The sequence below is a fragment of the Polistes canadensis genome, unplaced genomic scaffold, assembly GCF_001313835.1.
Source record: "Polistes canadensis isolate GaletaPanama2010 unplaced genomic scaffold, ASM131383v1 scaffold_28, whole genome shotgun sequence".
NCBI lineage: Eukaryota > Metazoa > Arthropoda > Insecta > Hymenoptera > Vespidae > Polistes > Polistes canadensis.
In genome coordinates this window covers 104,365-118,049 of record NW_014569575.1, presented here as the reverse complement: position 1 = coordinate 118,049, position 13,685 = coordinate 104,365, and the positions used below count along the sequence as shown (strand labels likewise).

Genomic DNA, 13,685 nt, shown 5'->3' with positions numbered 1-13,685 from the left:
TGTCCATAATATTTTAACAATTTACAATGAAAAATATTCTATATTTAGAAAAATGTGTGTATCGAATTTATCAACAACGAAATTTTTCCAAGAGAGATTAAAGTTAAACGGTTGGCTCCTGTACATATATTATACATTTATGAGTTTACCCTACAAACGTGTATTACTTTTTTTTTTAATTTTTTTTTTCCAATATACATCAAAGATATTAAATTAATCGTTTAAAATTCTATTCGAGATTACTTTCAATTTTGCAACTTCGTCGCATGAATCGGTGGTCGATCCATTTGTTTTACGCTTGCGTTCTCACTCTTGAAATGTCACGTCGGATTCTCTTTCTCTCTCTCTCTCTCTCTCTCTCTCTCTCTCACACACTCTTTTTCTCTTTCTTTGTTTCTGTCTGAATGCACTCGAGGTTCTCGAAAAAAAAACGGACGTATCGTCGATTCGTTCGTGCAACGAGTAACGATCGATATTCACGATATTTTCTCTCTCTCTCTTTCTTTCTCTCTTTTTCTAGTAATATCTGTCTTACCTAAAATGGTCCTTGTTAATCGTCGCATTTCAACGAGCACGGTGTAAGAGACGCGGCTCGTTGTTTCCTTGTCGACTATATATGCATTTCCTATCCCCCCCACCCACTCTTCGCGCACACGTAAAAGCACGTGCACGTATCTCACGTATGTGTATGTATATATGTAAGTACTATACTTTACATACATTACAATCACACCTTCGCTCATATCTACGTATGGTAAAAGTTTCATATACGATATACACTTTGTAGCTCGCGATTAAAAAAAGTAACATCTCTCTATCTCTCTATCTCTCTATCTTTATCTCTCTTTTCCTCTTGTTTTTTTCCTTATCTTTTTGAATCATTGATAGGATAGATTTTTCCTATATAACATGGACAAAATCGAATAAAATATTATACGTGCGATGTTAGTTTTTGTTTCGTATCGTTAAGATTTAAACAAATCTTTTTAAAATGCTCAAATGAAACGATAATTTATAAACTTTAGACAATAGTTATATCGAAATATAATTGTTCTGTATTATATTCTCTCGAATTATCGATTTATATCATGTTTTTGTATATATGTATACGTAAATACATATATAGAAGAATAGCACGCGATATATTATTCTTATTTATTTTATCATTTTTTTTACATATTTCCATGATTTTATCGTTTCCTTTCGTTGTATAAGATACGATATGATATGTGCTATTATTCAGCGTATGTTAAATTGCATTATTATTTAAAATTTTTTTCTTTTAATACTTTTATTTAACCCCTTAGCCTATAACCACGAGTCTGACTCGTGGTAAAGAATTTGTGCCATAAGCGAAAACCACGAGTCCGACTCGTGGTGAGTATATATCTTGCGCCAGTTCGGGTATAGGGCTGAACAGTTGAAGAATGGGCATGGCACAATTGGCAGATATCGTGTAGGCCAAGGGATTAGTTAATCTTTGCGATAAACTTGCTAACTTTGAAATTAAAGACTTGATAACATATTTCATTTGTAACAACACACAAAGACGAAATCTTTTTCGCGTTTTTTTTTAGGCGTTATCATTGTTGCAGTATTTTAAAGAACATTTAAAACGGTAATTTTTGTAAATCGCGAGCTATGACGCATATCGTCCGACATATTTTAAAACTCGCCACGCACGATGATTTTTGTCTTTCCTTTCGATGATTCATCTATTTGTTAAAATTGTGTTTCTTCTAATATAGTGAGAACAATGTGCAATACGAGCAAAATTCCGTTAATAATTTTCTTCGAATCAAATTGACTTTTCGCCGACGTATTTTATGTTCCCATCGTAATTTCAAAGATACCAATGCGATTTAATTACAAAATTGTTTCGTTGAAAACGTGGTTTTTCCTTCTTTCTTATAAAATTTTACGAAACTATTTAAAAAATTATACTTTTCAAGATCACATATTTGATAAACCAATAATCATGAACAAAAATATTTAGAAATTCGTAAAAATTGTTTTACAATTAGAATTTAGGGTGTAATGTTTTTTTTTTTTATTTTAGTGTCGACAAAAATGATAAAAAAAGAGCTAATACAAATGGAAAATAAAAAACCGAATGAACCTAAAAAGTTAAACTAAATGAACACATAATTTTTGTATATGCAGAAAAAATAACATTTAAAAAAAAAAACAGACTTTTGAACCGTCCACAGGTCAAAACGATTAATTCAATTTTCAGAATTGTTTGTACTTTTATTATCAAAACCATTGACCGATACTTGAATTTCTATATTTAAAATATAAATAGCCTTAATAAATTAATTAATAATTAAACGACAATAATATTTCTCGGTGTTCGATAATAAATAATAGACATTTTTTATCACTTTATCAATTTTCTTCTCTACTTTTTGCTTTGCAGAATTAATCGATTTGATAAATGAATAATTCAATTAAAAATGAAATTACAAAAAGCATGAATTAATGTATATACGACCGCCGATAGGATAACAAGTTAAACAACTGTGTATTATTAAACTTAAAAATATTCTAATTATAAGATTGAATGTGTTGGAATGTATCGATGAATGTCATAAGATATGTGTATGCATGTGTGTGATAGCATTGAAAACTACATGCATCAGATGCGATAGGGTTAAGTTTATATTTTTTGTTCGACAAAAGTGTTCAGCTGATCTCGTAGTACTGTTAGGACAGTGGCTATATTTTTTATTATCTTCTGCAAAACTACATTATCGTTCTACAAATTAATTATAATCATTCTAAAATAAACTCTGTCAATTTATGGGCTCTAGACAGTTTTTATGCACAAAAGTTTTGAATGAAAATTAATAACGCTTGACGAACGTTAATGAAGAAGTGATGAGCAAAATAAATCATAGAGCATCTATTCACAATCTTATGAATATAGACAGATTAAATGACAATAATTACGAATTGTGAAAAGGTGCATATGAAAAGTGTTCTCGTATATAACGATTTGTGATCAATTGTTGATAAAAATAAAATAAAAAACGAAAGAAAACGAGGTAGAACGATCGAGAAAAGACGCAAAGACAATAGCATTAATTAATATGAGTGTAATACAAGGTCAATTAACTTATGTAAAAATGGCTAATATATCAAACGAGGCATGGAAAAAATTAAAGGATACATTTGAAAGAAAAGTTCCTATGAGAACTGTGTGTGTGGTTCGTATGCAGAACTAAATAACTAAGTAAAAGCATTAAAAAAACTGAACATTAAAGGATATAAATTCGATTAATGTCAAATGACCCAGACAACACAGTAAATGATAAATAAAAATATAAGTTTAATGATCTAGAGACAAATTATAATAATGTCATTTGAGTCAGAATAAATTTATAATTAACAAAAATATTTACACTTAAATATATTAACTTAATATTGTAGGAAGAAGTGAAAAAAAGTAAACATATGATTTTAAAAAAAAAACCACGTTTATATATCAGTGTATGATAAACGATTAATTTTATGCATGAATCAATATTCATTTGTGAAACATATCAAAGTTGAGATAAGCGTTTTAGAGTATTTTATTTCTTCTTTTTCTGATAACGTGATGGTAGACGAGAATTGTACTAATTAAGTAGCACTTTGTATCAGGTCTCAGTTTTGTTGAAATGGTCAGTGTCATAAATTGTTATTTATAGTTGTGAGAATTAAATTAAATATATATAAATATTGTATTATTATTAGTATTATTATTAAATATTACGATATATATATACACATATATCCGTATATCGCTTCGCGATAAATAATTTATCATTCAGCTTTCTCTCTTCTCCTATAATACGTACGCTGACGAACAAGTTTCATAGATTTGACTTCGTTTGATTATTATCGATCAAACGTTTAAGTAGGCAGTAAAACTTTTTATCGATCCAGTTGAAAAAGAAATTCATGTAATCTCGCGACGACCCGATTCGTGCCATTTTGCGAGGAAATAGAAGTAGATAGAAGAAGAATAAGAAGAAGAAGGAAAATAAGAAGAAATGATACGCGAAAAGAGAGAAAAAAATCATCGTACGTAGAGAGCATATCTTACATACGGTAATATCGTAGATATGTAACGCAAGATATAAATAAGTGCGCGATATGCCATCGAGTATCACTATTCTCCAAATTTGCGCGACGAGGAAGGAAATGATTAGAAAAAAAAAATAAAAGAGAGAGAGAGAGAGAGAGAGAGAGAGAGAAAGATGGAGAAAGATAGTGAGAATTAGAGCGAGCGAGTGAAAGAAAGAATAAGAGAGAGAGAGAGAGAGAGAAAGAGAAGAAGGAATAAGAATAAAATAGAGAGAGAAACAAAATAATCGGAGGGAAGAAAGAACGATTTTTGCTATCCTAGTATTTTACTTTCGTCTTGACCTCCTCCGCGACGCCGCCCCATCTGAGCTTGTAAACGCGCGAACGCCACTGTATCAGGGGATCCAGGACGGCTTGAACGAAGAGATAGGGTCTCGTGATCTCACTGAGAAGCCATCCACAGACGAACATGAGTTTGTTGAAGGGCAATGGCCCGTTCTGTACGACACACAAAAGCGTCCAGTCGAACATGAACCACAATAGTATGTGTACGAGATAAAAAACTAAAGAGTCCCAGTCGAATAGAACACTGGCAGCCCAGGAGGCACAGGCACCGAGTACGAGGCACTCGCTGAGAGGTTCGAAGACGATCGTGGTGGGTAACATGGCGACACGAAGCTTGGCCCACCTCCTGAGCCTCGCCTGGAAGGAGTGCAATTCGCAGTGGCCGCTGTTTTGCAATGCAGGCTGCGAGCAGACGGTTATTCGCCAGCCACGGTCGGTCAATGACTTCGCGTAAAAGAAATCCTCCGCGAGATAGACACCGAAGGTCTTCAGGCCGCCGACTTCGTCCAAGGTCGCCTTACGTAGTAAAGCCGACATACCGGTATGACAGTTTATTCTTAAGAGATCGGCCGCAAGGTACATCCTTGATTGTACCGTACCGAAAAATATCTTTTCGTAGGCTGCTGCGAAACCGTCACGGTCGTACGTGAACGGCATCTGGTGTACCAATGCGACCTTATCGGTCATGTAGTTGACCATATCCAACAGAGTGTCCTCTTTCATTCTTATACCACTATCGCTGATCAGTACCAGCTCGTATTTCGCCGTTTCGTAAGCCGGCTGCATATTGTTGATCTTAGGATTGACCCCAACGTTGCGACCACCCACGAAAACTCGCGTCTCTATTTGAGGATATTTTTCTATTAATTTCCCGACTAGCATCAACGCCGGATCGGAATCGTCCTCGACGCAAAATAACAATTCGTATCTAGGATACTCTATCGTAAAGAATGTCTCGAGATTGCCGAATAAATTCGGATCGACTCCCATTAACGGTTTGATGATCGAAACACCAGGCAGGGGAGTCTCGTAGCTTGGTATTTGAGCAATCTTTCGATGAAGTTTCCAGCGGCCGGCTATTAAAGCCAACACGTGAACGATCCACATGCCCGACCAGAATATCATGAAGAATATCGCGAACCCGTACAGGGTATACAGCATGGAGTTCATCTTCGAGTAAAGGACCGCAGGAGGGTAAGGTTTAGGTCGAGGAGGAGGGAATAATTCACGGTGATGACTCAGAGAACGGGCAACCGGCAGCGGCGTGCACGGTTGTTCCGCGTGCTCAACTCCAGCCCTTGTTTTTCTTTTTCTATGCTATTTGATCGTCCGAGCGGCTTCTTTTTCCTCGAGGTTGTCGTCGTAATACCTAAGATCGAGGTTCCATCGCGAGGCGAGCCGTAACCTGAGAGTAAAAGACGACGACGACGGCGACGACGACGACGACGACATCTTCGAGGCTCGCTTCGAGGGGAGGGGAGTGGGATCACGCGAGATGACTTATCTCCTTTTTTGCTGTCTCCGCCTCTCTCCTCTTCTTCGTTAACGTCGTCCTTTCTTTCATCGTCCTTTTCCTCTCGATCGTCGTCGTCGTCGTAGCGAGTGCGGCGTTTGCGAGTCACCGCGCACCACCGCATTCAAGATGATCCTTTACCGAAGGAGTATCTCGTCGTTCTTCCTGCTCTTCTTTTCTTTCTTTCTCTCTCTCTCTCTCTCTCTCTCTCTCTCTCTCTCTCTCTCTCAGCTTCTCTTTCTCTCGGACTTCGAGGACGACGGCGACGGCGACGGTGACGATCGCGCCGGCGATGTTCGCATCTGCCGTCGTCGTCGCGTTACGCTCGCTTCTCCTATACCTCAACTTTCCCCAATACTTTTCTTATCACTCTTCCCTCCTGTCGATCTTTTTTTTCTTTTTCTATTGGTGTTAATTGTCGTCAGCGTTGTTCGTGGATGATGAAAAACGCGTCGTATGCCGGCACGATCCTTGACACGACCGCCACCGTCGCCGTCGCCACCGTCACTACTACTACTACTAACACTAATAGCTTTGTTGGGGCCACCACTACTACTACTACTTCTACTATCAGCACTGCCACCACCAGCACCAGCTTCGCCACCTCCACCACAACCACCGCCACTACTGTAGCCGCTGTAACCACCTGGTCGACACGCGTCACCTCCAAACTTCCAGATACCCTCCTCGGTGGCGTATCCGAAAAGGGGACAAACTTTAGTCGGCAAACGAACGTCGAGTAGGAATCTGGCTCTGGACCGTCCTCTTGACCGGTATTCGTTCCTCTTCTTCCGAGATCGAGGAATATCTTCTTGGCCGGCGTTGTTCCTGTCGTACCTCGCCCGTCTCACGACGCCGTGCACGGCGCGTCCCATCGACGCACCGCGGCGCTACTCTTTCTCCTCTCCTCTCTTCTTTCCGACTACTCTTCTCCTTAAATTCACACAGTGGCTCGTTGCACTCTTGCTTTCTTTTTCCCTCACTCACTCATTCACTCGCTCACTCGCTTGCTCGCTTCTACTCACTTATCCCTTCTCTCTTTATCTTTATTTTTCGTTCTCTGTTTAATAGAAGGTTACTACTACCTTGCGCTTCTTTTACGAACACGTAACAATGTTACGTGTATCACTTGTTGGCGCGATTAAACGTTCTTCCACCTTTTCCTTTTCCGTTTCTTTAGTGGCTAGTATCACTGACTCGTTCGTTTCCTTTACTTTCAGTTGTAATTTTACTCTCCCGAGCTTTAACACTTATTTTTCCTTTATTTATCTTTAACGTTAGATCAAATAAAACTCGCGCTCTATTCTTACTTAGCTTCATGTTGGTACGACGCGCTCTCTCGGCTATGTGCTCATACTTGCGCGAACCACGCCGAACTTTGACGTTAATCAACCGACATATGACGACACTGCTTCACATCGCTAAGCCACACCGCATCTAACAATAAGGCTGACACACTTGTTCCAAACGCCGATGCTGTCGCCACCACAGCTGCCGCTGATGCTGCTGCAGTTGCTGCTGCTACTACTAAACTTGTGCCGAACGAACGGCGACATATGCGCCCCTTCATCGACCAATCCACCTTCTGTAATTTTACGTAGCGGCATCACCAAAATTCAATGCTTCGATCTTGTTACTTATATTTTTTTCACACCTCGTTTATCTCCTATAATGTTTTCTTAATAAATTTTATATGCTTTCTTTTTCCCACGCGTGCATAAAAAAAATTATTAGCTTAGAGATAGTTAGCTAGCTCATTAATTTCACATTGTTATCATAATTCGAGGATGTTTGGAAGATAATAAAAATGCGGAGAATGTGTTATGTTCTAATTAACGGATTTAAATATTGATTATTCAAAACAGTTTATTGGAGTTATATGTAGAAAGAATAACGTAAGAATGTTTTTTTTTTTTTTTAATTTACAGATAATTACTTACTTTACAAATTGATTTATTTTTATTTTACATTTCCCATGTTTAGATGCAATTTATAATAAATATTACTTTTATTCGTGACAAGTTGTTATTAACAATTAAAACATTATTCCCCAAGATGAGAATTTGTAAAGTCGAAATTATCTGTATTCGTTTATCACATAAAAGCGATATTTTAACAGATCGCTAGTTTTTAATATGATATTTAGAGACTATACAAATTAACAGAGAGAGTACGAGTAACAATCATGAGGAATTGACGATGTTACAATTTTGCCTACAATTTGCATCATTCTAATGGAAATATTTCATTATCAAGCTATGTGTCTATAATTTGTTGTTTTTCTAAATATTTTTTATAAGTTTATCGATCAAGATTAATGTGTCAATGCAATATTTTTAAAAGCAGACATGCTGTGTTACATTTATATAATCATTCACAAAAGTGAGCTTACGCTTATGTTGGATAAACTATACGAATAAATATATATTGCATTTTTACATTAAAAAATCTGTAAGTTTTTATTCATTCTCTCATCTTATTTATTATTAATCTGAGTGTATGCTCAATTTGGTGAGTAATTGTACATAGACGTTTACTAATCCGTTCAAGTTAATTCATATTGCACCAGAAGTATAAGAAGCAAATTGTAGTAACTATTTATCAAGCTGCAAATATTACAAATTTGTATGATTTATCCGTTTTATCTAATCTAAGAAATAGTTTATTTTGCGTACAAATAACTGTATTGCTAATATGTAAAGAAATTCATAGAATACACTTTTTGTACTTATATCATATAGATATCATAAAATATATCTTTCTATCAAACCCTATGTATATGTATATCTATTTATTTAACAAATGCATATATTTCGGTTGTGCTTTCACGTTTCCCTTACATTGCCAATATTTTTTTTACATAAATGTGCAAAAGCACATAAAAAATTTATCTCTAAATATAGATTAATATCTTTTTTATTAGCAATACTCTAAAATTATCACATTGACATTTTAGCTGTCATATAATTAAAGTTTTTACCACATATTAAATTAATTGCATCGTTTTTCGTCTCAATAATGTGCCTCTTCTATATATCCTCTCATACTTTTTGGCAATGGCAATTTGTGAATATTGTCCAATCTTGTATTTTGTCGTATAACAAAACGACAAAGATATTGTAAACTCTTGACTTGAGTGAACCTACTTACTGGCTTTGTTAGCCTTACCGGAAATGAAGGACAACCAGGATACTTGGGTCTCGAATAACAAATTACTGCAGATTCACTGAAGTTCATAGAATAATCAATTAATGCAGCTATGGATGTAAAGGATTTACTTTCTCCACGATTGCATAATGAAAAAAGACCTCTACTGTGTTCCATTCGTGCATGAAGTAATTTTCCTGATGACTTAAAACTTAACGTTAATAAATACCTGTTAATAAATATCAGATGAAATATATTTTGATATAAAATGCGAATCAATATGTTGAATTTTATAGGGAAAGATAAGTAAAAATATAATGTACCTGTCATCAGATGAATCTCTGACTAAAAATGCACCATCTGGTTCTGACATAAGTTTAAGATCAGCCTGGTTTCCAGATATGGGACCCCAATACCAACCATATTTGCTTAATTTCAATAATTCTTCAGAGAGACAAGCTTTCAGCTTACTTTCATCATTTATTGCCATATCACTTTCTGCATCTGTATTACTTGTACATTGTACTATTTGTCTTTCATCTGTAGTATGCAGTGCTGGAGACTCTAGCAATGGGTTGATATGCATTTTATCTTTCGTATCGCATTCTTTATTAAGTACTTCCAAATCTTTTGTTTCTCCTTCCGAATGAATATCTGTCTCACAATTTAAAGGTGAAGAAAATTGAGTATTGCAATTAACTTTGTTCTCATCGGTAGTATTTTGTATAACAATGGCCAATGAATTATCTGTATTTGCAGAAGGAAGACATCGTTCAACCAGTGGTGTGTCAATATCAAAGGAAGATTTTGTCGGTACATCATTGTCAAATTTAGAAATTATTTGTTGGGTTTCGTAAAGATAATCGGATGTTATAGATTTGCTTGCCTAAAACAATTTTGTTATAATGTTGAAAATCTATATAAAAATCTATATAAAAATATATGCTTACTTTTTGTTTAGCTTTGCGTATAGCAAAATGTTTTTTAATATTTCCAAAAAAACCATGTTGTATTTTATTGGTAGTATTATTTTGTGGTTTGCATGATACAACGTTGATAGTATTAGGATCTTCACCCTTCCACTTGTTTTCGTCTGATTTTATAACATTTTCACGATAATGTCGTTTCCATAAGAAATTCAAAGGTTTCTTATTTAATTTCCAAGATATTAAACCGTATCTTGAAGTTTTAGTGTTATCCATTTGATTGACCATATCCAAAACAGAATAGAACAGAGTTTCGTTCTTATTCAAATTCGAACAAAACACTGAATCTGATTAATTATCATTTGTAATACTTAGAGTATTAAAAATATTTATATTTCCAATAATTTGACTATTATTTTTCTCTATTCAAATCTAGATACACATGCATCGTCATATTCGATCTCTCTCTCTCTCTCTCTCTCTCTTTCTAACTTAATATGTATTTATTTTTATCAAAAACTGACACTATTTTTATCACTTTTTCGATCAAACGTATATATAATCCTTTACTAATTGCAAGTCCAAAACATCGATCAGCGATCAAGTTGTTCTCTAAGAGCTGTTGATTCGAATGTTACAGCTAGTAAACTGTTTAATTAAAATACAATTAAATATCAGGATTAATCATAAGTTATTTATACTGTATATATATAATATTTTTGATTATAAAAATTAATTTATATTTTTTTTATTTTCCTACCTTTTCTTAGAATAGTCAATTATCAAGATTTATTTCTATGAAACAACGGCCATTCAATTGTTAGTTGGAACCGTTATCTGGTGATTAGTTAAAACTACTCATCACGTTTTATAATTCTCTTAATCGATTTTGATTAACAAGATCTCATTTGGAAGATAAAAGATTAAACGTTTTATTCTACCTTTCAAATTTTTAAACAAGTTTTATTTTTACTCATAAACTCTTTTCGAATACGTAGTATTATTTGAAGAAATTTCATTCGTAGAAAATAAAATTTTGATTATTCGCATTAATATCAGAGGTCACTACATGTATCACATGAACGTCGTTGCTGTGCGAACAATCCATGAAGTATAAAAACGCAGTGAATTGACATATTGCATATCGCTTTGTTGGAGGTTAGAAGATCTTTTAATTGAAGGTAATATAGAAATATAAATTATATTAATATATTAAACAAATAATCGTAAAAATAAACTAGAAATTAATTTCTATTGTTAACTGTTTAATTTGCACATGTAGAAGCGTAATTGCATGAAAATATTTATTGACATACAGTTCGATTTGTATGAATTTATTATTTAAGCGCAAATATAATATTAAATTAAAACATTAAATTAATTATTATCTAATAATGAATTTAAACAAGAGTTCTTATTTTTTTTTTAGTATAATTTATTTACACAAATTATATTATGTGTAATATTTACAATGAATCGACTTTTTGATATAGATATCAAAATGGGTGTACTTGGAAGAACTACGGAAGCAATGGAAGTAGAAGTTACAACTACTGATACTCAAAACGGAGAAGGTGATTCAGGAGATAAAAAGGATAGCGATCTTGTCATTATTCACGATATTCGAGAACACACTCGTCAAATTGAAAAAGCTGTACAAAACAAGGAACCACGCTTTATCTTACGTGCTTTACGTACTTTACCAAACACACGTCGCAAATTAAATCCTATTGTATTGAGAGGACTCATCGGTGGATTTTATACTAAGTCAGCAGCAGAACGCGAAGCACTTTTAGTTTGGGTAGACGAGCCAATGGAAATAGATGACAATCAAACAGCTATTCAAAGGTTTAGAAGTTCTTCTGCTATCTTATTACCAGAAATTGATGCTTATATTCATTTACTCGTACTTGTGAGATTAATAGATACTAGAAAATACAATGATGCTGTACAGTGCTCCGAAGCACTCATGCAAAAGATCGTAATGCAGAATCGAAGGACTATAGATCTAATAGCAGCTAAGTGTTACTTCTATCACTCGCGTGCTTACGAATTAACCAATAATCTTTCCAAAATAAGAGGTTTTCTACATCTCCGATTACGTACAGCTACTTTGCGTAATGATTTTGAAGGCCAAGCTGTCCTTATTAATTGTTTATTACGGAATTATCTTCATTATAATTTGTATGATCAAGCGGATAAGCTTGTACTTAAATCAACTTTTCCTGAATCTGCGAGTAACAATGAATGGGCAAGATTTCTATATTATTTGGGTAGAATTAAGGCCGCTAGATTAGAGTACTCCGCAGCTCATAAATATTTAGTTCAGGCAATGCGTAAAGCACCGCAGACTACTGCAATTGGTTTTAGACAAACTGTGCAGAAGTTGGCAGTTACAGTAGAACTTTTATTAGGAGATATACCAGAAAGACAAATATTTAGACAGGCTGCTTTACGTCGTGCCCTTGCTCCATATTTCCAATTGACACAAGCTGTTCGTTTAGGAAATTTACAAAGATTTGGAGAGGTATTAGAAAATTTTGGACCACAATTTAGAACGGATCATACTTTTACATTGATTTTAAGATTAAGGCATAATGTTATTAAAACCGCTATTCGTTCTATTGGACTTTCGTATTCGAGAATTTCACCTGCCGATATTGCACGCAAACTTGGTTTAGATTCTGGCGTTGATGCTGAATTTATAGTAGCAAAAGCTATACGTGATGGAGTAATAGAAGCTACATTGGATCCCGAAAATGGTTATATGCGTAGTAAAGAGACTACTGATATTTATTGTACTAGAGAGCCACTTTTAGCGTTCCATCAGAGAATAACGTTTTGTTTAGACTTACATAATCAAAGTGTCAAAGCTATGCGTTATCCACCCAAATCTTATGGGAAGGATCTTGAATCTGCGGAAGAACGAAGAGAGAGAGAACAACAGGATTTAGAATTAGCAAAAGAAATGGCAGAAGAAGACGATGATGGTTTTCCTTGAATTATTTCATTATTATTAATAATATACTTTAATTGTATTATTCAATCGATTTGGCATATAAAACAATTTAAAGTTACATTATAATAGATTAATACATGATGTACAACTGTTTTCGACTATCATGAAGTGTAATTATTTTCAAAGATTCATCTTAATATCCTTTAATACATAAGTCTAAGATCATTTTTATTAATCTTGCATTTTTTCAAATCACAAGTTTAAGTTATATATAAAATTAAATAAAAATGTAAGACAAAACTGATCATATCTAAGTATGATAAATTAAAATTCATAGGATAATTAATCATATGAAATGTATAACATGTAATCTTATTTAACAATATATATTGTTTATTAACAAAAGTTTTATTATGTCCCATAGTAGGATTTCAATTAATGAATTCTTAATTATTTTATTGTAAAATTATGTACTTACTTTATAATCCTTAAATGTTTCTAGTATAATTTAATAGGATAAAAAATTTATGATATATTTTTTCATGCAATCTTTTATAAGTTAGCTTTGATTAGCTTTTCTTGTTTCGTTGGTAATATAGAAAACGACGTTAACCACTTGTAGACAATTTTGTCGATAACGAATTTTTTCAAATACATTTCCATTTTCTTACCGACAGTAGGCTCATCGAAATAGAACGAAAGAAAAATTTGATACGGAAATTGC

General features: G+C 34.0%; 3 protein-coding genes across 4 annotated transcripts; 1 reads left to right on the top strand and 2 right to left on the bottom strand.

Moving 5' to 3' along the window:
• Window positions 1-3,754: 3,754 nt before the first annotated feature.
• Window positions 3,755-5,900, bottom strand: LOC106783982 (ceramide glucosyltransferase). Its single transcript, XM_014743020.1, has one exon. The coding sequence runs from the start codon at window positions 5,584-5,586 to the stop codon at window positions 4,390-4,392; it is 1,197 nt and encodes a 398-aa protein (XP_014598506.1). The 5' UTR covers window positions 5,587-5,900; the 3' UTR covers window positions 3,755-4,389.
• A 234-nt stretch (window positions 5,901-6,134) lies between these two features.
• LOC106783983 (suppressor of cytokine signaling 6-like) lies at window positions 6,135-10,941 on the bottom strand. 2 transcript variants are annotated; one of them, XM_014743023.1, is made up of 4 exons: window positions 10,763-10,941; window positions 10,027-10,650; window positions 9,400-9,962; window positions 6,135-9,305 (listed from the first exon to the last, which is right to left on the bottom strand). In XM_014743023.1, exons 2-4 carry the CDS (start codon window positions 10,288-10,290, stop codon window positions 8,942-8,944), a joined length of 1,191 nt encoding a protein of 396 aa, XP_014598509.1. In that variant the 5' UTR covers window positions 10,291-10,650; window positions 10,763-10,941; the 3' UTR covers window positions 6,135-8,941. The 2 variants fall into 2 exon arrangements, with proteins under 2 accessions (XP_014598509.1, XP_014598508.1); XM_014743022.1 differs by lacking the exon at window positions 10,763-10,941 and having other exon boundaries at window positions 10,027-10,703.
• Window positions 10,942-11,072: 131 nt separating this feature from the next.
• LOC106783981 (probable 26S proteasome non-ATPase regulatory subunit 3) lies at window positions 11,073-13,116 on the top strand. Its single transcript, XM_014743019.1, has 2 exons — window positions 11,073-11,183; window positions 11,496-13,116. The coding sequence occupies exon 2, from the start codon at window positions 11,504-11,506 to the stop codon at window positions 13,001-13,003; it is 1,500 nt and encodes a 499-aa protein (XP_014598505.1). The 5' UTR covers window positions 11,073-11,183; window positions 11,496-11,503; the 3' UTR covers window positions 13,004-13,116.
• The last annotated feature ends 569 nt before the right edge of the window (window positions 13,117-13,685 follow it).